Source organism: Argiope bruennichi, chromosome 11 (assembly GCF_947563725.1).
Source record: "Argiope bruennichi chromosome 11, qqArgBrue1.1, whole genome shotgun sequence".
Classification (NCBI taxonomy): Eukaryota; Metazoa; Arthropoda; class Arachnida; order Araneae; family Araneidae; genus Argiope; species Argiope bruennichi.
This window is the reverse complement of record NC_079161.1, coordinates 27,181,924-27,207,296: the sequence shown is the minus strand read 5'-3', so window position 1 is coordinate 27,207,296 and position 25,373 is coordinate 27,181,924. Positions and strand designations below refer to the sequence as shown.

Genomic DNA, 25,373 nt, shown 5'->3' with positions numbered 1-25,373 from the left:
ATTTGGTGGCATTTATAACTAAAACTAATAAATAGAATTAAGCCAAATTCCATTAACACTCTTTAAAGGTTAAAAAAAAAAAATATGGAGACATATTGGCGCTACTGGAACCAAAACATTAGGATCCCAAGGTTCATGTGGAACATTTTCAATATAGCGCTCTTTCATTTATACAATATATTATACTGTTAACCTTTTTTTTTGTGTATGTGAAATTTAATTCCCTGTGTCATCCACAGTCTATATATGCAATTTAGTTCCATTCTGTTCATTAGTTTGCAGTTGTCATTAGTCTATATATGCATTAGTTCCATTCTGTTCATTAGTTGCAGCAACAACGAAATTTACTTTATTGCCTTTCTGTATTTCGATAAATTATCGAGAAACTGACATAACAATCTATGCTTTATTAATCGATTCCTATGAATTGTTTAGAATTAATTGAGTCAACAGCCATGTTTAGCTATGTTGTTTGGCTAAGCAGTATATTATTCAATTGAAAAATGGCAATTCTTATATATTGAAATTATGAACATGCTAAACAGTCAAGCTTTCTATATTTGTATGATATATTAGTTCAACATCTAGCATTTTATTTTAATTATTGTCATTTCTGCTTAAATTATTAATTGAAAAAATATAGTAATATTTTTTTTAAAGTGGAAGTTGATTCCTTTCCTATATTCAGAGTGCCAATAACAAGCTGCAATATTATGAATATTCATAACAACTTTTAATCAACCATTATTATTAATCTTTCAATATTTTTTTACATTTTGAAACATACTGAGAAAGCTTCAAGTATGGACATGAAACTCTTCATAATATGACTTAACAGTTAGAAAAATAGTATTAAAAAAAACTTATGTCCTCCAATATATTAGCAGGAAGTTACATTTAAATAATTTTTTGTAACAGAATATGGCTTTGTATGAATTGTCACTAGAAAATTGGATTTAAATAGTTCTATGTTTTAAAAAAATAACTATAAAATACAATTCTTTGCAACTTTAAATCATGAACAGCTGCAGCTTATTTTGAAATAACACTAATTGGGCTGATAAATAACTTTATCAAATGAAAAATTTTAAGTTTATTTTCAATTATGGTATAATTTATAAATGATTAAATTACCAATAAAACATGAATTGAAATATGGTTTTATTTCATGCATTAAAAAGATTCATCATATTTTTATAGCTCATTTACTGAAAATTATATATTAAGTAAAAAAACAAACAAACAAACAAAAAAAAAAACAGTTTGTTTTATTTGTCTAGATGCGGGGAATAACTTGTAGTAACAAAAAATTTATTCAAAAACTTTAGAAATTTATAATATATTACCCTATATTGGCATACAGTAAGCTAAATCTCAATCAAACTTAATTCTGAATTAATTAAAAATAATCAATTTCAAAATACTCTCAATAAAATCAGAATACATATAAAAAAACCTGATTCTTGAATAAAGACTTGCCTTGATATACAATGAAAATTACAATATATACTTACTCAACATGTCATGTTTATTATACCACTATTATTGAATGCTATTTCTTTGTTTAGTCAGCTTGAATTAAGTTAGAAATAAATTGAAGACTGAATAATTGAAAATAAAGAGAGAAAAAGATCTAAATACTTTCCCTGAGAAGTTAATTGTGATATCAAGTTGTTTTTACAGCGAGCACATAAAAAAATTATTTTTCTAAATTTATGTTAATGTTATTTTACTCAATTTTTTTAAAAATAAAGATGACTTAGATCATTAAGTTTTAGTTATGTCTTCTACTCATAAAATATTTAATTATGACAACAGATATGAATTTCTGTTAGTTTATCACCTTAAGTTATTGAAAAATTATAAGTTATAAGAATTTAACATGCATTTGCTTAAAACTATAAAGCATAAGAGTAATATAATGACCAAATAAAAAGCAACATATATAGAATGGATAATGATTTGTTTTATTTCCGTATTAGATATATGGATGTAATCAGATCCTATAATGTGATATGAATATCAATATCACATAATCTCTTCATTCACAATGCAATTGAAACATTTCTAAAGATTTTATATGATCTGTTTATGAAATGCATAATAAGAGCAAATTTGTGAACTGCAAAAACATCAGTTACAAAGATAAGAAATAGCAATTTAAAAATAGACATTAATTAAGGGAAATTTAAGATTAATTATTCACACTCGCTAGATAACAACACTGTTCTTAATGGGGAAAAAAAGATATCCGCATTTACGTACAAAAGCAATGACAACGTTTTCCCTCGTTCTCATCAAAAAACGATTCAACTGAACCAGGAAATGCGTTGATCTACAACACTTATCCTTGGTGTCCCTCTCAATCAAACGTACCTACCTGTGAAAAGTGCGGTTTATGATGGATTCGTCCATCTCATAGAGATAATGTTGTGATTGAGACGCTAGTACACAAAATAATACCAACACTCACATGAAATAAAAAAATAAAATAATATCAAATAATTTTACTGAACAAATACAGCAATTGACAAAATAATAAAAATGAATAACAATTCTAACATATAATGAATATTCTATAATGCGAAATCCTTTATGAAGTCCGTGCTTCTAATTCTGTAGTATTTTATTATTAATAATTAAAATCATATATACTCAGATTTTTACATTGCACATAAAAGTTGTGGTGAAAATGTCCAACGTTCTTAACTTTTAGCAGTTGGAAACTCAAGGCAGCTGCAAAAAAGTGATTCAGTACCTAAAAAAACAAAAAATTTTTGATTAGGATCAAATTATGTAATATTTGTATAAACGCCACTCAAAATTCCCACTTTAACAATTATGAAAAAATATGTTATTCAAATTACCTTTATTTCACGGTGAACAATCCATTTCATGTATTTGGTGCAGCATATGAAGAATTAAATGAATGTTTAAACAATTTTATTTCACATGGTTCTGAAAAGACTGAAATTTGAAATAAATTTTAACTTAAGAATTAATAATTTTGCACAATTCTTAATTAATAATAGCAATACATTATTTTAATATCAACGGAACTTAGTCAAAATTAATTGACTATTTTTGATTATTAAACGTCAGATCAACTAGAAAAATTATTCAGAAGTCTATAATATTTATAACAAAGAATTCTAAATTAAAAATAAATGCCCTTATAAAAATTTTAAAATTAAAAAAAATGGGTATTTATATAAACAAAATGGCCATTTTACTTAAGATAACCCCTTTCAACATGTAGAAAATAATATATAATATGAATTTTCTGTGTCAGTATAAAATTTTCGAATACTTTATTAAAGCTTATCAAAATATCAATGATAGATATATCTATTCATATGATGAAAATTTATTATAATAATTATTATATGAATGATAATTGACAAAAATTAAAATGCCACAAGTGGAAGTTATAAATTTTTTTAGCAAAAACGAAATACATATTCTTAAATAAACTTATTCGAAATTTTCTTTAGTTCAAGATATTAATGAATAAATATTTAGATCTTTTTTTAAAATACTTGCTCTCATCAGTAGATATACAAAATAATATTCATCCAGAATTTTCACATATAGAATATTTTGGTTTCCCCTGTTTTTAATGTCTTTTTAATATTCCAATCATTTTGGCATTCACATTCACCTCGCTGGTTTTGAAAAAACAATACATAGAGAAAAAAATAGAAATAAAATAAAAAGTCTAAGCAAAAAATAAAAGCAAACGTAGAATATAATATTAATATACAAAATATAATATTAATAATACAAAATATAATATTAATATACAAAATGTATAAGATTATACTTACACGTCCCGTTTCAACCTCACAGGACCAAGCTTAACACAAAAAAATATGGTGATGGTGATTTGTATTTCTGCCTGCTGCGAATGGGGACTATGATCCATTATCAAATTCCTGAATGAAATCTGTGATTTTCTTTCTGTGTGGACATAGCTTATTATTAAACTGCTATCGGTACTTACATATTAACGCCACCACAGTTACAGATTTGGCATTTTTTGTGCTAATATGCCAATAAAGAGCAATCCTGTTGTTCGCACACAACACTTAAAAGCCGCCAAATCTGTAGTTGCGGTGGCGTTAATACGTAAGTACCTTTTTTTCTTATATTTGAATTTTAAAAAAATATTTTATATATTCTAATATAAAATGTTTTTGTCATTTTTAAGTAGAGGCACTGTGTTAAATCCCTTCTTCACTTTGCCTTTCATCCTTTGGCCTGACTAGCCAATTTAATTATAAGGGTGAAAAAAGAATAACAGTTTTTAAAAAAATCTCGCCAATTCTATTAAACGGATGTCTAATCATAAATTCCTAGTATTTTATATTTTAAATAAGCACAAACTATGTTTTATGTCACTAACTACTTCAATTTTCAGCTGGTAAGGAAAATGAAAATCCTTTGAGGCTATGTGCTTCCCAATGTCCCTTCTACATCCCTAGGAAATAATTTTTAAACTTCTATTTTTTATGATTAAAAAAATTATAAATTAGTCTATCCATTGTTTGTTTGTTTCTTTTATACACTGCTTAACACTAACAATTTATTCAAGAATTTTGAAGAGTGTTGCAAAAAATAATAAAAACTAAGAAAAAAAAAAAAAAAGGTGCAAGGGAAGAATGATTTAATGCAGTTTTAGAATGTACAAGTAAAGAATAACTTCAAATCCCATCAAATAACAGCTCAAGCTTGATTATATGAAAACTATGGTTAATATATGTGAATACAAATAACATCAATGAAAAATTCAGGACTCTTTGGTTTCAAAGGTATGTTTTATTCATTTTCTGAAAATGTTTCGATATACAACAGAGCAACTTGTAAATACTTTTTTTTAACTCCTTTAATTTATAATATATAATATATATATATATATATATATATATAATAAATTGAAAATTATTTAACATATAACAGTTTCGTGAAATAAGTTCTATTTGATACCATAACTACATTAAAATTTTATACCTTATTAATACCAATTATTTTAACACCATACAAATCCTGTTACTATGTTCTAGTACAAAATGGTTACTATGTTCTAGTAGTATGTTCTTTGTACAAAAGAAAAAAAATTACAATTACACATATTTTTGCAGCATGATAGTAATAAAATTAGTATAAATTAGCTAGAAGTATAAATTAACAACATCGTCAAAAGTTATTAATATCCAGTTTCATCTTCAGAGTCTTTTTGACATCATCTTAACAAGCTGTGAGCAGAATTTTTGTCTAGTACTGATTAGTTAATAAAAAAGACCTGTTAGCAAGTATAACTGTTATTGTCTTCTATTCAACAATTAACTAGGAAGAGATACATTCTTTTCAATAAAGTGTCTCAAATTATGCTTTGTTTTTGGATGTTTTTTAGGTAACTCAGAGAAAATTCCATATACATGTTCTTTTAGGGCAGGTAGTAATGCTTTCTTAACTGGTCTTCCACCAACTTCACTTTTCCTTTCACAAAAAATTGATTTTCATCTCGCAATTGCTGTAGTTTGGACAGATATTTCATTGCCTCTCTTTTTGCTGCACTTCAAAACTCAGAGGGAAAAATAAAAGAAGAAATCTAAGTAAATTTCCTCCAACCTTCATCATACAGCTGAAGAGGTCAATGGAAGAAAGTTCTACATGGCATTTTAATGAATTAAAGAAATTTAGCTTTAGAATGTATAAAAATACAAGAAAGCCACGTACAAAACTCCTTTTCATATTGAAACTATCTTATTAATTCTTTTATAGAATAGATCCTACCATATTATTAAAGATGAATGCATAAGTTTTCAAACTGCCATTTGACACTTTCTTCCACTAAACTCTTTAAATGTGGTGTAAAAAATGATAAGTTATTAGTATTAACTCATAGTAAATAGCATTAGCTATACTTTAAAGTATATAAAAATAAAATTAATAGAAACCCATACACTGTTTAGCTCAAATTTCAACAATATATTTTTTAATTCATGTACTGAGTGTATATTGTATTAAATTTATCACTCTTTCAGTTTCAATTTTTACAGCAATAAAAATTAAAAGAAAAGCGTCAAACAATTAAGAAATCTAAAGCTAAACAGACTTCAAAACTGGATAAAAAAGTTTAGTCTTTAAAAATAAAAATTAATTTGCTACAATAAACTGCTACACATCAAATCTTATTTTCTCTCTTGTTAATTTTCTAATGTAAACTTAACAAGCCTACCAAAATAGGTTTAAAAAAGTACCTTCCGAAGTTATGCAATGCAGACACCAATCCAGTTTCTGTTTTTCCAAACTTGTTTACATTCTTCACCATTTTTTTATTGCTAGCTTAAAAACATCAGGATTGTTTTTGTACCCAGACTTAATTTGATTAATTATATCATTAAATTTTTTAAAATCATCATCATCATCTGTTTCATTGTCTGAGTTTTGATAAGTAGCTGCAATAGTCTATGAAGTAGTGTTAATAGTTGGTAGAACTATGTTGCTATCATTGCAAGGCTGTGAAAAATTGTCAATATGTGTAGGTGAAAGTGTGTCATTTGAAGAATGTGGAAGTGTAATATTATCAAATTTCGCAAGTATATCGTTAGAAGAATGTGGAAGTGTTGCAGTAGAAATTTGTGGTGCATCATAAAATTGAGAAAGAGGGAAAGTTGCTTTGTGATGGGTTAAAACTTAAAGGTAGCAAGAAAGTACTAATTGGATCCAATTTTTTCCAAGTAGCCACTTCATACATTAATTTCCTACTTTCTAGTGAATAGACAAATGTGGATTTTTCATTTTGCTTCAGAATCACAGCACTTAAATGCTTGCACAGTTTTCCATTCATACCAACAAAGCAAGTACAAATGGAATTTTCCAAATCAACAAAATGGTGATCAATTTCAAAATAAGTGTTGTCCTTATTTAGTGATCTCATTTTCTGAATCCTTTTATCATCAAGCAAAAACTTTTTTTATTAGTTTTTTTTTTTTGAAGAACACTTAAAACTAAAGTCTAAGTATCTACAATGTAGATATTTCTCAAACTTAGTGAGGAAGAAGTCCAATAACTGAACTAAGCTAAATGCTTTCACTCGTCCAAGTATGGTCTCTTTTAAAAACTTTAAACAAACTTTGTTGTATTGTTTCCCCTGGTTAAAAGCATTTTTCCATGACCATAATTGTTTTTCCTTCTTAATTCCAAGTGCACCATAATTGCTTTTTGGAGAACAAATTGCTCAAATATATGATACACTTGCATATTTCCTGACCGTGCTATTCTCCACATATTTTTAAGCAACTCTTTCAGCTGCATTTCAGTTTCTGCTTATATCAATGCTTTAAATGAAAAATACAGTTCTTGATGGTGCTCTTTTAGAATTTTATGTTCACTGTTCATAAACCATCGCCATACTGCTTTCAGCACATGAAACTGATAGAGTAAGTAAGTGGAATTTGGCCACATTTCATTCAGAACTTCTCTTTCTTTCAGATCATCATCTGTCATAATAATCAGTGGCCCAATTTACAATAAACAATATTTTTCAGGGAAACACTCACAAAGAAGTTTCACTCTTCCACTTACTTCATTTCTTCTGCATTTGTGATGATGCACTCAATAGGTACTCCTCTAGCTACACCTGGAGAAATAAAAAAGTAAACATGATGATTTAATCTGTCTGCGTGCCCAGATGCATCAACCATTTATCAATTCTTGAAAACTGCTAAAAGAATCTATATTCAAAAGAGACGAATAAACTTATTTATATATTTATAAATCTTGATATGCTAAATAGAGTTCAGTTAAAATTCCAGTTTGTTGAAAAGGGACTTCTTAAAAATTTAGAACTCAAAGAAAAACCAGAAATTTTGGGACAACCCTTACAAAAACGAAACCACTGGGAATGTTGTTTCTTCATTGCAAGATAAGTCAGAAATATTATGATTTTTTTTCCATAACAGAAGTTGAAATATTCAAGGAGCAGCTAGTGCCCACCTCTTTACATCATTTATCTGCTATTTATTTCTTGATATATACCATCAATGTTTCATATTTTAGAATATCAATTTATAAGTGAAGCAGTTTTTTTTTCATAAAATTATATTTTTTTTCAGATAAAACATAGATAATTTTTAATATTAAATTTAAATTGAAAAACCCATCAAAAGTTTGATTCTCAATTCATTTATTTTGATCTCTCTTGATTCAATTATGTTTCTCTTGTGTTATTTTACATGCATACACCATTTAATTTTATTAATTTCTTAATAGATATAACAAATTTGCAGATAGACATCTTAAAGTAATAATTTTAATTTGAAATAAAAAAAATCTAACTCTCCATGTGTTATTTTATTTTACATGCATATTCAGTAAGAATTGTAATGATTTCTATACCGTTTTATGTTATCTAAATATCTTCATAAATATAGTATATTTGCATATAGATATTTTATGTTAATAATTTTAATATGAAAATTGAATAATTTTCCTTCAAATAAAAACTTGATTTTCAAGTCTTATTTTAATGCTTCATTGAAAAATTGCTACCTGTGCTAATTCTTTATTTATAATATCCGAAATGCGAAAAATAGCTGTATTCTCATCAATCTGAATTAGTTTATACTTAAATTTAATTTCTCCATTTCGAAAAAGAGCAGACGAAGAAATACGCAGGAACCAAATAAACAACATTGTGTTCCAGCAGCTACAACACAGAAAGTCTGTGCGAAGAAATCGACCAATCACTGCACGTCGGTGTTTGCAATAGTTAGTCTGTACAATTTGCGAACTCGCGTCTTAATAAGCACATTTTTGAAAATAAAATTGCTATCGAGAATCAGTTCAAGATATTCAACTTCTTTAGACCTGAAATTATCTTTAAAGAAAGTTAGGGTTCGTAGTCTTCTCCGAAACTTCCTTTGGAGAATATAAATACGCCGGTTTAATGACGACGCGTCAAAGAGCGCACCATCCACGATGGAACCTTTTTATGATGTATTTAAACTAGTATGGTTGTATCATCAACGAAAGAGCAAATGTAAATATAGTTTTAAGTATCAAAATCAGCATTCCATATTTGCACTTTATTTTCTGGACGTCAGTTATAATTTTTTCTGTGTCATTAAACCTCGATTTTTTTCGAAATTTATATGTTGAAAGATGGCAACAGCCATGCCAATGCTGTGAAGGGAGAGCGAGAAGTAAAATATAATTAGTAAATACATCCATTTGTGTTGTCATCTGTATTTATTTATGTTTAAATTTAATCAGGTGAAAGTTTTTAATATTTTTTTAAATAATTCTTTATAAGATGGAGGGGTGTTTTCTTTTGTTTGAGTAAAGAGGTAAGATTATTTTATGAATTAACTTCAATATTGCTAGTTTTAATTACTTTTAAAGGAAGTATAATTTGACAAGAAATTAATTTAGTAACTGTTTTCTGTTACTTGTAATTTTTCTGATCTAATGCAATTAAAAAGTAGTGTCTGATCTCCTTAAAGGTTTATATTTCTACATCGTCGGTAATTTACGTAGATCGTATTTATACATATGTGATCGGTTGATATACGGGAACCCTGGCATGTGTTCCTCTGAAAAAGTAATTTTGTCTAGTTGTTTTGTAGAAGAACGAAGATTCAATTTTCAAAAAAATGTAATGAATCTAATTTTATAGCTTACACTTATAATATTGACTTATTTTCATTATAAACAGGCGAATGGTCAAGAAATTTATTTTAAATATAGTTATGATGTAAAAGTCGCAAATTTTTTTTAACAAAGTATTCATATTTTGTATATCGCACATTTATTTCTAAAAGTCATTAGTTACAATAGTTAAGAAATTTAAATCAAGCAGAACATCTGTTTTAAAAACTTATTTTACTTCTGTGTTCTACTTTTGTTACTTCTTTTTTTTAATTATCTGAGGCATGTGTTTGGATTCTTATGGCATAGTTCTTAGTTTTATATGACCTTACTAGTCTAACCTTAATGTATAAAGATAATTTGCCTTACCTAATGTAAGATTTGTAATATAGTTATACTGTTACTTTTTAAAAATTTATCGTTTAAGTACTATTATTACTAAGATTTATTTCCATAGGTGTCCTTACATTTAATATAAATTTTATTAATTTGCATTTAGTCTATGTTTGTTTTACAAAATGAAATTTCATGTAATTTTATTCTGTCGAATTTTTTCTTCTTTTTTTTCTATTATTTATTTCTAATAAATATTTATTGTGTTTGCATGTTACCTTATGATTCTGTAGTGACAATTTTGTTTACAAATAATTGTTACATTTTTATGATTGCAATTTAAAGTAAAATCTGTTTTAATAAAGTAACAAATATAATTTATCATTATAAGTAGCAAAGGAATTGATAAGTTCTGAATTAATTAGCAGTTTTTGGATCTGTTTATTACTCGAGTATTTTATTGGAAATTGTAATTTCGATATCGCTTGCGTTATTTTCATGAAATTATCTTGTGTTTGGCACAGCATGGTACAGCATTTCCATGTACTATGACTGTTCAGTATAGTTTTATAATTTGGCAAAAAATTTTCTCTTTAAATCTTAATAAAGTCTATCAGTTCTATTTTTAGTCTTATTATTTTAATTTTAATTAGATGTTAACAGAAAAATTATGAACTTGAACTAATTCTGTGTAAGTTTATTTGACTTTTATACATTAGGCATTTCTGCAATATTGTTTAAATGTTAGGAAAATCCATTTATACAATACGCTTCACTCTAACATTTTTTTGATTATGAGAAAAATCACCATAATTTTATCAAAATTAAAAAGAAATGACCAAACATATTTTTACTTCAATCATTAAACCAGAGAATTTTTATTTCATTTTTTACTAATTTAATAAGGAACTTATTAGGATGGATTTTAGATAATTCTGCCTAATTTATAAAAGTTATGAAATTTTTTTTTTTTATATTTTGAATTACATTAATAGAGTATATTTTTCTGTTAAAGCACAGAATCAATATGTTTATTGAAAAGTAAATAGATAAAACCTTCAAAATGAAAATCAAATTGTACCAGTAGAAAACCTAATGGGATTAGCAGTGAAATTTACAACTCATGAAAATACAATAAAACTTTAATGCAAAATAAAGGTCAAAGTAATATTGAAGAAGATTCTAAGAATAGAGCTAATACAATGTATTTTCAGCTATAAGAAGCATAAAAGTTCAGTTGCTATGGCAAAATGAAAACATTATTTCTTACACATTTATAAGCATTACTGATGAGGAAAATTTCTTAAGTAAAGAAATATCTTTAGTAATGGATAAAATTGTTAAAAATAAAGCATGCATGTATATTGCGACTTAATTTTACTTTTTAATGATTTTTTGTTTAATTTTTCAATGAATAATAATTTTTCTATAATGGTGATGCTTGTGTGTTTTTTCAGTTAAAAAAAATGGGGAGGAAGGCTTGCTGTGTCCTTTATAATATGAATTATTATAAAAAGTGAATTAAAGCATGTATCTTAACTTTATGAGCTTAGTAAGTGTGAGAATTCCAGTGCTTCAAAACTCAAGATAATCTTAAGCGATGCAAAAACAGTTTGAAGCTATCTCTTTTATATGAGCATCTGGTCATAAATTATCTTTCATCCCTAGATTTCAGATTGCACTTAAAAAGACTAGAATCAAGGTTTTTTTTTTTTTTTTTTTAATGCAATGAGTTTGGGTTCATATGGTTAACAAGTATATGAATGTTTTTAATATCCGATTTTGTAAAAATTGCATGTAAATTTTAGAATTGTAATTTGAAAAGTTAAAAGAAATAACAACAAAAGAAACATTATTTTGTTGTTTCTGATTTCATAAATTCATGTGTATAATAAATATTTTTTTTCCCAAATTACTTCTCTATAATATACAAAAATAATGTAGTAAGCATAAAATTCAATAAGATTGAATTGAATATAAATAGAATGATTGGGAAATTAAATGAATTAATTAATAAAAACATAAATTTTAAAGGAATTAACAGAAATTTCATTGGATGAAATATTTCATGGAGTCATGAACTTAAAATCATAAAGATTTAACCATATGACATTCAGTGACTTAGCAACCCAAAAGGGAGGGGGAAATGAAATTAACTGTTGCTTATAATCAGTCTATATACTCTATTGTTTTATGAAAATTTGCAAAATTATTTTTTAAAAGATAAAAATGTGTGTGTATTTTTATAAAGTTATTATCGGTGGATTACTTTGTAGCTATTTTCATATGATTCTTTTTATCTCAAATATTTCACTTAAATAAGAAATATTACTTAATGTTAGTTTAGCTTTTGTTGTTCTAACAAAGAGATGACAAACTAAGACTTAACTCTTATTAGTTTTTTTTAATTATTTCATACTGTCTGTCTTTTTCAACTGATTATGCTATCAAAAACTTATTTATAAAATTTTAAACTGAGATTTTGTGTGGTATGATTATTTATTTTAAAATTATCATTTTATGTAAAATCATTTTTAAAGAAGTATTGGATTAATTTAAAAAAAATTATTTTGTGTGTGCATTGACATTGTATCAATATTGTTGCTAAATATATTTTTACTATCTTGCATATGAAGTTATACCATGTAATTTAAAACAACTAATTTGTTTTTATTCAGAAATAAATAAAAGCTTCTCTAATTTGTTTTTATTTTTACATAATATAAATAGATAATGTTTCTGTTCCATCTCTAAAAGTTAATGAAATTTTATCGAAATGGTTCATTTTCTAATATAATGTTCTGTCATTTTATACCTATACTTATTATTCCATTGCAAAAGTTTATATGGCAAACAGTTGCTTGTTTTTAGTCTTTGCAGTTATCAGCTTGTAACTGTGATGGTTATTGACTAATTAAAATTGAGAAGTACAGTAGAGTAGAGACTGCGAGTCACTCTCCCCTAATTTAGATAAATAAAAAAAATGTATAAGAATAGAATAGAGCTATTAAATTGTTGATAATTTGAATTTTATTGGACAAAAAAGGATATATTATGGCAAATTATATTTTTTAAATCAATTTTAGAAAGGTTTTACAGGACTGAAAGTAATATCTTTTTTATTTCATATATACTTAAACATGGTAACTAATTTCATATGTGTATTTTCAAATTAACTTTTCAAAATTAGAACATAGGAAATAAAAAATTACCTAATGCTGTTTTCATTTCTTTCCAAGATATTTAGTTGCAAAATTTAATAATTCTACTTTAATAGTTTTTAAGTTATATCTACTAAGAATACACCTATGCCTATATAATCCTTTATTAGTGTGGAATTAATGTTTCATTTGTTTATTTATATGCTTATGCCCATTCATAGTCCAAGATTTAAATAACTGCATAAAAAAAATACGTGGCTGTTTTTTCAAATTCAGATTTTTAAAATCTATAAGATCCATATATGAATGAAAAAGGAGAAATCTATGTAAAAAATAATAGTTACTTATTGTGTCAAAAAGCTATTTAAATTTTTCATTACTGACATCTTAGCATTTTCAAATAATTTATTTTTAAGTATCTTTTCTTTGATTATAATTTTTGAAATTGTCACACAATAGAAATTTAAAGTAAAACGAAAGCATGAGTAACAAGGTGGATCAGGCATTAAGTTAATACACAGAAGTAAATATTTTACAATATTGGAACTATATGTTATAAATATTTACTCAAATAATTTTGTCAACTGAAAAATTTATGGTTTATTGTGCTATGAAGCTGTATAGCACATATCAGAACTTTCGTTATTATTTTCTGATGCTGATTTTCTTCTTCCTAATGCGAGTTATTAATGAACATTGAGTATTAATCATAAAAAATTTTTATGATTAAAGTCAGAATTTTCTTAAATTTTATTTGGTTTTAAGAATTTATTATACTGTTTTCAATGCGGTTTCGAAATATAAGATAATTAGTTTAGATATTTTATTCTGCTTTTCTATTTTCCTGTGATTATTACGTTAATAATGTTTGCTTTGATATCTGCATTATAATTACTTGAGTTTCTTTGTTCTCTTTAATTTTTTAATACAATAAATTTCCTCTGAAAATAAATATATAAAATGTACCTGTGTATTGTATAAATATACTTTAAAATGTATATTAGTGTACAGTAGATTCTCTCTCATCCAATTCATATGGGGACTGGGCATCTGTCAGAGTATAAAGTGTCTGGAGTATATCAGAGTATAGAGAATCATATAAATATCACTGAATTATCAATAATATATTTTTTGTGTTTGATGATATATTTTTTATCAATGATATATTTTTTGTTTGTGCTAACAACATGCTTAGGTGTTGAGTAGGAACACATTAAATAGACAAATCATGTAATGAAAGGAAGAAAGTTTCAAGTTTTAACATGAAAAAATTACATTGTCAAATAACATGTCAGAAAGAGCAACAATAGAGTAATATGTATCAGATTAGAAAGAGGCTCAATCTTTTAAAAATCTTGTCTTGTGTTTCTTGGTTTATTTTTTTATTATTTTCCCCCCTATTTATAAGTTAGTTGTTCATAGTAAAAAGATATGTGAAAATATTTACTAGGTTTAATTTTTAAAATGTTTGCTTTTGAAGAATTCTCTTTCTGAACTTTTCATAGCATAAGGTATGATTAATCTAATTTAAATGGAGAAATAAATTATATAATCATAATGTTTACTGAAATTTGTTGTTTAATTTTGTCTGAATAACCAGTGAGAGGGATAGTCCTTGAACTTTCTCATGTTCTCGCTAATAAAAGTGCCATCCCAGAGAATGCCTTACATGGCACTAGTATATAATAATTATGATATATTATCTTATATTTAACATTTTTATTAAATCTATTGTGTGCCCCTAGGAGCTTTTTTTTTTTTTTTTTTTTTTTTGCAGTTTGTCCCTGGCATGCGTTTAAAATTATCCGAAATTCTAATTTGGATTTTAGATACATTCTTCTCGATTGAATCAATAATTTGACACAAAACTTCGCTTGTATTCACAAAATCCAATAACATATTTGATATATTTAAGTCATTGCATTTTGAGCTACTGCGTCTGTATGTTTCTGAAAGTACACCAACAGATGATCACACCCCCTGTTAGATTTGGTTCCGCATTTGATTGATGTTTACAGTATTGATGTTAAATCCATCTACCAAATTTTATTTATCTAGCTCTCTTTGTTTTGTAGTTATCTTGTTAACTTATATTTGAACAACCATACAGACATACTTACTCTGAATAGATTTTGCTCAAAATTTGATAGAAATCTACAAATTTAGTGTAAAGACCATGTAGCAAATTTCACCCTTTTAGCTCAAAATGTTTTTAAGTTATCTTTGTATCAGCCAGGCAGACATACAGATGGGCGTTTTCCAAAAATGTGTTTTCAGGGAGAATTACTAAATCAGGGAGATCTAAAACTTGGAGATTGTCAGAATCTGAAGTTTGAATCTTTTAATGATTACAATACTTTCTCTATACTTTGTATTCAAGGGGGAAAAAGTTAAAAAAAAAAAAAAAAAAGCTGTCTTTGGCTTAAAATTAAAAATATTATTTTAATTCATGTTCTGATTTGACAGCTGATATTACTGAAGTAAAAATCAAAACACTACAGTATTAGCAGAGCTATTGCAAAAAAACAAGAACAAGCTAACTATAATAGTTATTTTCTTTTAACATAAATATTTTCTGAATCAGTCTTAAGCAATGCATCCCCCCCCCCTTCTGATGATGTTTATTTGTTTCTATAGTTTGAAAAAAAATATTTCGATGCACATAATGTAGTGGCTAAAATTTCGAAGATGTTTAGAATACAATATGGTTTGGTTTTAGAAATGTATTAAAAATGAATCATGTATGTATCATGACCATATTCCCTGTATTAGTCAGAATAAAGAAGAGACAGAAGCTTGCTCTCTGAAATGTTTATTTTTCTGGGATGAATCACATATAAAGGATCAGATGATATTAATTGGTCAGAAGAATCTCAGAACATTCAAATTCTGTTCCAGATTTAAATAATTTGTCCGAAATTATCAAGATTTATCATATAAATTAATAGTTATATGAAAAATGTATATAAAAAGTATTACATTACATTAAATTAAATTATTACAATTGTACAATTAAAGTACATTAAATTGCATATTAAAAAAAACTTCTGAAGAATTCCTTAACTTTTTTTAATACAGCATATGAGCACCATATTTTGATGCATCATGTTTAATATTGTAATTCTGTCAGATACCTTTTTTTATTATTATTTATTCTATACATCAGTTCATAGAAGGGAAATGAAGTTACTAGATTTGGCAATAAGTCAGGATTTTTTTTAGTAAATAATTCATGCTAAATTAATCTTATTTACTTTTCTTTATCCCATATTGTATCTCAACATTTTGTCTGAAGTTTGAAAAATCTAGTTATTTAGTTATAAATGTAAGGTATAAGTTAAGTATTTTTTTTTTTTCAGATGGTCCCACAGTTTATTGAGGGACACTAATTATCATTCTGAATACTACAAACCATGGCACAACAAGCAATTCCACCTGCTAACAATACCATCAGCCTTGCTAGACTCATTGACTTCATTTTACAAAGGACTTACCATGAGCTTACTGTGCTGGCCGAGCTGTAAGTATTTTTTTTATATATTTATTGGTCGGATATCATATATATATATATATATATATATATATATATATATATATATATATATATATATATATATATATATATATTATATTATATATAAGCAAGAGCAGTTAAAGTCCTTAATGACAGAAAAAGTAAAATTTTTATTTAATAATTTTTTTTGGAAAAAATAAAAGTACCAGGCTATATTATTATATTATAGAAGTTGTCAAAGATTTAAAAATGCAATTTCCTGAATAGTTAAAAACTCTAATTTCTTAGGGATGATGATTTTAAAGAATTTTATTTGCTTATTATTAAATAATTTTTTTTAAATGCAATTAAAAAATTTATTTTTATTTATTATTTGATTTTTTATATAAAAGTATAAGTCTGTACTTGCATTATTTCAATGCTCCAAACTCTTTGAACTAGATATTTATAAATTCAGAGTAATGGTTTTGAGGGGAGTGTGTGTTTAAGTAAGTTTGTTTCATTCCATTTTCTGAAGAAAGTAATTCTTAATAAAATTATTTAAAATTAATTTACTTTTTCATTATTTGAATTTAATTTTTTTACCTCAAATGGCTATTTCATATATTTCCCATTTTAGTACTTAATACATATCCCCACTTCCCATTACTTTCAATAATTAATGCATTATAGGTTGCTTATTCAAATTTCCAAATTTCAGAAAATTTGATCACTTAAAACTTAATATATACTTAAAATTTATGCTAAATACATATTTAAATATGTTCAAAAACAAAATATATTTTTGAGACATCACATACTGTATCTGTTGAAAGAGCAGTTTGTCTAAGTTTAATGCAGTAGATTGGAGAAAAAAATTTCCACATTAGAAATATTGCGGAATATTACACTAAATACTTATAATTACTTTTTGCATATACTTAACAATAAATAGTAACTGGTATCTGTTTACTGTTTTTAATAAATTTTGTTTGCTATTCATCTGAAAAATTGCTGGATTTTAATCAAATATGGAATAGTGAATTTCATTCATTGTATGAAAAAACCAATGTTCATTAAACCAGATGATAGGAATCTTTTGTGTTTCATGTAATGAAGAATAAAAATTCTTTGGCACAAAATAACTGATTAGATCTGATTTTTACTCTTTAATATATTCTGTAACTAATATTTTAACTGTTGTTTTGATGGGTTTTTTTCTTTGATAATAATCTTGTTAAGAATTACAATGTTTAAGGCATAGGTGGCACTGTGCGCATTTGCTTTCATTTGTATGTATATACATACTCTTTCTTGTAAACTGCTCACTTCTGTAAAAACTCATACAATAAATATATATATTTGAGAGCTCTGGAGTTTCCTCTTAATAAGGAGATACATGATATGTATGCCACCAGCAGAAATTGTGTCCTCTACAATTCTTTTGATTTGAATTATAATTTATCATTAATCATTTATATTTATTTCACTTATAGTCTACCCAGAAAGACAGATATGGAGCGTAAAATCGAAATTGTGCAATTTGCTAGCCGTACTCGACAACTATTTATTCGCCTACTTGCACTGGTCAAGTGGGCCGCCAGTGCCTCCAAAGTGGAGAAGTGTGCCGTGAGTAATTGTTTTCACTCTGTTGTGATTAAAGTGAACCTCCTGCCCTCTCCCCCATTTTTCTTGCTTGTTTTAGATTTATGTTTAAAATCTGTAATTTTTATGTCTGTTGTGATAAGTGAACCTCCTTCCTCCCAATTAGCTTCGGAAACTTATTTTTAAAACTTGCTTGTTTAATATTTCTGATTAAAATCTTTAGTGTCAGTGTCTGTTGTGTTTAATTTTAATGTCTGCTATGATTAAAATGAAGCTTTCCATTTTTGTAAAAACTTGTTTTTCTTCTTGCTTTACATTTGTGTTTAAGATCTTTAATTTTAATGCCTGTTGTGATTAAAATGAACTTTCTCCTTTTCTATTTCTTTAGGAAACTTATTTTTCTTTAAAACTTAGATTTTTAAAAAATATTCATTGTAATACACATGATACTTTTTTAAAGCTAAAAATGGTTAATATTTTGATTGTCTTTTATATTTCAGTGCCTTTTTAATTTTTTGCTTGCTATTTAATGAGTTTTGTGATCTAATCTTTTTGTTCTGTTCCTTCAGTCATTAAGTTACATATAATCATGATTGTAGGTTTTCTTTGTAGTTTTTCCTCATTCCAAATATGATTTCAAAATGCCTTAGTGTCTGTACTTTGTGTGTATGCGCGTGTGTGTATATATATAGTTATATATATACTTAATTTGGAAGTCTGTAAGAATTCCAATAAAATTTAAGTATAGATATGTGATAGCACTTTTTTAGACTTAAAGTATTTTTGATTAATAATGCTTCACACTTAACATTTAAAAATGAAAATGACATATAAAAAAATCAAAGTAATGATTACTACTTATAAAGAAGACTAATGGCTGGTATTTTACAAGCCAAACTATTTGGCCCAATGCCTCAAATGTGATGTAAAAGACACAAGGGTGCACCTCAAAGATATTTTTTGAAATTGTAATTGCAGTTTTATTTAACTAAAATTTAAACATGATTTTAGAATTTTTCAGTTGTAGCTGCTAATAATACCATTCTAAGAAAGATAGTTTTTTTTACAGCATTTAAAAATTAAAAAAAAAATATCTCCTTGTTAATTATTTTTATTTCTATTTTAATTTGTTATGTTAATTTTCCTTTCCCTAAAATTTTCACAATTAAAAAAAAAAATTTATCATTATTTTCAATGGTGCTTTTGTTTCCTGAAATAATATTTGTCATTGTTCCATTAGATAATTAATAGCATGATTTTTTCCTTTTTTTAAAAAGTTAAGGAAAATAAGATTATGTTTAGTGATTACACAGTTTACATGAAGAATGAAAATGTAAATCTTGGAAGACAATGCATAGTTTGAAGATACATGGGTAGTTAGGATTTAAATGACATTATTCTGCCATGAGATTGAATTCCATTAGAACGATTCATATGCACAATAAGCAGATCAGGTGCAAGAGTTTTAAGATGCTTCATCTTTAATATTTGTTTCAATTTAATGCTTATATTAAATTATATATAGTCGATAATCAAAATTATATCAAATTATCAAGAATACACTTCAATTAATATATAAGGAATTTAAAAACAAATAGATTTTCAACAAATTGGGAGATCACTAAAAACGGCTTGTAAAAGAACAAATATAGTATTTTTTTAATATATTTATTCCATTGCAATGTAAGCAATTTTATGAATCTGCATAAATAATCAAATTTTTCCTAGTTTTACTAAATTGATGGGTTTATCATCATAGTTTCATCAGTAGTTTTTGCTACTGGATGTATGCTTATTCATTGCTATGCTCCATATGCTTCATTGTTCATTATTGTTCACAATAATTTTTAATTATTATTCAAAAGTTTTATGATGTTTGTATTTAGATAAATTGTTCTCGTTAAATGTGTAAATTGTTGTCAAAATTACTACTTTTTATGTGATAAAATTGAAATTTGAATTTTATGTGATAAAATTGAATCTTTTGCTGAAATCGTTTTTTTTTTTTTTTTTTGGTAATGTGTTGATGTTTTTTTTTTTTTTTTTTTTTCCCCTCAGTCCATTATGTCATTTCTGGACAAACAATCGATGTTATTTGTGGAAATGGCGGACATGCTTTCAGTCATGTCCAGAGATACCCTAGTCAATGCTAGGTAAGATTTTTTCAATTTTTTATCGATATCTTAATGTTGATAAATATGAATAAATTATTGAAATTTGAATTTTATTTTATTTAGGTTATTTATAAAAATAATTATGGAATATCATTATATAAATATATCTTCAAAATATTTTAATTAGTGTAAAATGTTTACTTTTTTATAATGCTATATGTTCCATTCCAATAGTGATTCTTTACCTGTAGGATATAGTTCTGCAGAAATAAATATGAAAACATGAGAAATAATATGCGAAATAAAAAGGAAATAAATATTAGAACTTAATTATACAGTTATATTTTAATATAAAAATAAAATTTCATTCTTAAAATATAACCTGATTTATCTAGTATAATATTTCTTAGCTGAATAGTAGTCTTTATTTTTTCTTCATATGTATTTGGTGTTTAAATGATTTATTAAAAGATGGATTCAGTAGCTATTCAAAATGCGATTTTTAAATTCTAAATCTAATCTTTTCTATTTATTTCGTTTGTAATTGAGTTGGATAATAAAATTCTTATAAAAATTTACTGACATATAGAAAATGCGATTCTTTTGTCCTTTTTCTTACAAGTTTATTAGTAATGCAAAAATATTTTAATTTAAGCCATTAAAATTCCAAAATTTACAGCTAAAAAATAATTCTAATTCTTAAAAATAATTAAGGTTCTAAGTGGTATAGAGGCAACAACATTGTATGAGAATATTTTATTTTTATTTGTGAAGGAGATAAAGTGATAATAAGGTTCTTTCTAATTATAAAATACCACTAATTTTCTTTTACCCAGTATTGTTTTGTAAAATGTAACTTATTGAACAGCACTTTTATCAGAATTCTGCCAATTAAATATAGCTGATTTTGTAGTGAAAATACTGGATTATATGGAATGACAATTTATTTCTCCACTTTTTATCTTCTACATTCAATAACAATTCTGATTGAAAATCAAACCCTGGAATTTTTTTCTTAGAATTTTTTACAAGACTTTGCAGTGTCAGTTGTTTCGAAACCTAATTTCCTTGTGTAAATTTTTACACTTTTCTTATTATCTTCATATAAGCCCTATCAAGACAAAATTAATATTTGAATAACTTTTTTCCAAAGTTATTAAATTTTAACTGTAAAATATTGAACCTAATATATTATAAATACTTTATAATATATTAAACCTAATCTAACCTAATATATTAAAATATTGAAACCTAATTTTCTTATATAAATTTTTATACTTTTCTTATTATTTTGATATAAGCCCTATCAAGACAAAATTAATATTTGAATAATTTTTTCCAAAGTTGTTATGTTTTAACTGTAAAATATTTTAATATTCATTCATTTATAAATCTAATTTCGGAATTCCAATATCAAATTCTGATTGTAAGCAAATTTTTTAGTTTCAATTCATATTCTTTTTCATCTATAAACTGACTAATGAAGAATTTTTTTAAATGACTCTGGAATAAGATAAGTTGTTTGAAAGTCAGTTTTGAATGAAAATAACAAGATTATTTAAATTGATTGTTATATATGAATATTGGAGCTATAAGAAGATTGATATTTTATTGCAGGTTACCAAGTTTTCATCTGCCTTGCGCTGTAGAAGTTCTAACTCTTGGAACTTATTCTCGTCTCCCCACATGCATTCGGGTAAGCTCCTTGTATATATATACATAATTTCAAGTGTAAATTTTCAATTGATTTATATTTATAAATCTTATTTTGCAGATTTATAAATCACTTTTGTTCCAATCATAAAATTTTTGAATGAATTAATTAAATCTATACAAATAAAGTTAAATGGATAATTTTGAAAAGTGACTAATATTATTAAAAACTGAAACTTTTTTTGTAGTATCTTTAATCATATCTAGGCTTAATGAAAAATTGCATTTTGGGAAATTTAAATGAAAATTTCACTTTTTAAGATTTATAATGACCATAAATATTATTGTCATGTTTTTGGTATACTTTCTAATTTTTTTTTCTTATGTGATTTAAGACTAATATGCTGCATTGAAATATTTGGTGCTGAAGTAATCCTTGAGAAAACTGTTTATTGTTAAATATTAGGCATAAAAATGATTGTGCATCTAAATTATGATATGTATTATTCAAAATTTAAACCTCTGATTTATCATAATTGTGATCCAGGCCAGTAACAAATTTTTCACATTCTACCATTATCATATAATAAATTTATTTGATTCTTCTGATATTCATAGTATTTGAGTTATAATAACTTTTGCTTTTCTTTCCATAGGACAAGATTGTTCCTCCTGATCCCATTACTCCAGCAGAGAAGCGTGCTACACTTTTGCGTCTCAACCAGATCATCCAATATCGACTAGTCTCTTCAGAGCTGCCGCCTCAAATGAGGAATCTAACCATTGGTATATATTTTAACTTTTTGCTATTTTGGTTAAATTTAATCAAATAAGGATCAGTGTTATATAAAAAAAGCCCCATAAGTGTTATATGTATATTAAAAGTGTTGTATATATGTAATTTTTTTATTGTAAAAGAAAGGTAACTTTGAAATTAAATGTTTTCTGTTTGATACTTGGCATCCCTTCCCTGTTGCCATCCTTCATACTTTGAGAGATATTTTAAGAGACACAATGATTAATTAAGCAACAAAGCAAATCAAAGGCAAATGATATTAATTCTGGGTCTAACAAGAGATCTTACTCATTTGCATTCATTAGTAAAAGTAATTACTTCCAACTATGGGAAAAAAATTTTATTAGCCAGTTTTTAAACCTTCAAATGTAGCTGCAAGTGTTTGTAAAATTTAGGATTCCAACTCTGAAATTTGGCTTCAATCTGAACATCATTAGATTTTGATTACCCCTATTATCTAATAACTATGCAAAATTTCAAAATTATTCTGCTTTTGTTTAGTAATTCTGTAAGATTATGCAGCCTTGCTATTTGTGCTCTACTTCATTCTTCATTCTACAATATTTTTAGTAAATGGTTTCAAATGGAAAACTTTAATGCATTAGTGCTGTGCCAATTTATAACATTGAATCCAATTTATAACATTTGAATCAACTTTCATAGTGTATTTTATTTTTTGGGGGTATATTGTGAACATTTTTTATCATAATTTTCGATCAGTAAAAAGAAAAAGTTTGTTTCAGGAATTTCATTGGTTTGTTTCAGGAATTCAGGAATTTATTTCATTAAGAATAATGAATTTAATTCATGATATTCATTTAATGACTTGGATATCTACATTTGTATCGTTATATTTTTTGTTGAATGAAGTGATAATTATTGAAGATTTAGCAGAATTTTCTGTTGATCTTTAAATTGAAATAGTACATGCATATTAGTACTTAAATTTATATAGCCAAAATCTTCTTGGTGTGATTTTTCTCTATCTGTTTTTTTTCCCTTTTTAATTTGTGCCAAAAAAAAGTTACATTTTTCTTTAGTTTTCAAAAATAATACAATTTTTTTTTTTTTTTTTTATGTTTTAGAAAATGGAAGGGTAACATTTTATGTTGAACATGAATTTGAAGTAAGTAATAAATTTATGTTTTTGCATTTTTTTTATAAATCGCTGAAAAATGGTGATTTTAAAATTTATTTTTTATTCATATAAATTATGTGCAGCATTAAAAAAAAAGTAGAGATGTTGCTAACTTAAAAATTTTTAAAATTTAAAATATATAGAAATTCTGTTAATAATTCCTTCATATTTAGATATGAATATTTACAACTTTTATTTTTGTGTCTAAATTTATCTGTTGTCTATCTATCCTTCTCTCTCTCACTTGAAACAAATAGGGTATTTCAAAAAAATTTTTCCCTTTAACTCATGATATTATAAATTTGTGACTTCATGTTCCAAATGTTTTGTATTTCTTAAAGAGGAATAAAATGTTGTATAATTGATACAGATATATAATTAAATTATATGTCTACATCAAAAAATATTCTTTTGTATGATTTTATAAACAAATCTAGAATATTCTAGTATTCTAGTTGCTGAATAAACTGAACAAAAGCTAAAATGTTATATAAGAAATAATTGTATATTAGAAAATCGTAACTGAATTAAAATATATTATATTTTTAATATTTCTTTAAAACTTTTGCTTGATAAATAATACATATAATAAAATTTATAAATATTGGTTATTGATTCTTTCTTTAAAGATATTTGATGGTAATTAATTTTTGTCTCTTAGTAGACTCATATTGTTTATTTTGGTTGTACTGTTATGATCCAAATTTGGCATTCCTTTTCCTTAAAGATAAATTTAAAAGTAAAAATAAATATAATGAAAAGTTGAGTAATAACACCTTTCTTTTGTGTGTTACTTTTTTGTTTATTTAATATAAGTTATTGGCAATTCACTACCTGCTTTATTGCAGTTAGAATATAGCACAGCAGAAATGTATACTTTAGGACTTTATTTTTAGAGTAAAATGTTTTGATGTTGGGCATTTTTGGGGGGATGCTCTGTGATAATTAGGGATATGCTCTAAATTTTCTGAAGTTTATTTTAATTTTAATTATAATAGTATTTTTTTTTATTTCTAAAATTTCCAAATTCATCATTTGATTCAATATAAGTTACAATTTATTGAACCTAATACTTTTTAAATGTTGATTCATTAAATTTTTCTCCTTTGGCTGTAGTTATAACTATGAGGTTTGTTAGTTACTCTGTAATTTCAAATATAAAAAGGCACAAACCCACTTCTTTAGATGAATAATTAATTACTTTATTGCTGTATTACTTTATTTTAATTGTGTCTTTTTATTTTGAATTTTGTATATTTAATTATTTGTAATATGACATGATACAATATGCACTACTATAATTAAGTTTGTCATGTAAAATGTAACATTTTTATTAAGTAAATACGATTAAAAAATAATTTAATAAGCATATAATAAATTAAGATAATTATGAGACAGTTTAAAGGAATATATAGGTAATGAGAAA

General features: G+C 25.5%; 1 protein-coding gene and 1 long non-coding RNA gene across 5 annotated transcripts in view; one reads left to right on the top strand and one right to left on the bottom strand.

Annotated features, from left to right (window-relative positions):
• Positions 1–2,492: 2,492 nt before the first annotated feature.
• On the bottom strand, positions 2,493–8,982 carry LOC129957635 (uncharacterized). Of its 2 annotated transcripts, XR_008782800.1 has the most exons (4): positions 8,557–8,982; positions 3,828–3,960; positions 2,868–2,967; positions 2,493–2,758 (listed from the first exon to the last, which is right to left on the bottom strand). It is a non-coding gene; the product is annotated as an uncharacterized LOC129957635 (long non-coding RNA). The 2 variants fall into 2 exon arrangements; XR_008782799.1 differs by lacking the exon at positions 8,557–8,982 and having other exon boundaries at positions 3,828–8,416.
• LOC129957634 (mediator of RNA polymerase II transcription subunit 14-like) overlaps positions 8,928–25,373 on the top strand; it is a 55,357-nt gene continuing 38,911 nt past the window's right edge. For 2 of the 3 annotated variants that reach the window (XM_056070067.1, XM_056070065.1), the window contains exons 1-7: positions 9,188–9,353; positions 16,508–16,668; positions 18,138–18,270; positions 20,305–20,399; positions 21,978–22,056; positions 22,670–22,799; positions 23,895–23,935. In XM_056070067.1, coding sequence (XP_055926042.1) covers positions 16,562–16,668; positions 18,138–18,270; positions 20,305–20,399; positions 21,978–22,056; positions 22,670–22,799; positions 23,895–23,935 — 585 coding nt within the window. In that variant the 5' untranslated portion in view covers positions 9,188–9,353; positions 16,508–16,561. Of the gene's footprint in view, positions 9,047–9,187; positions 9,354–16,507; positions 16,669–18,137; positions 18,271–20,304; positions 20,400–21,977; positions 22,057–22,669; positions 22,800–23,894; positions 23,936–25,373 lie in introns of those variants that run through there. The other variant, XM_056070066.1, reaches the window with a different exon arrangement.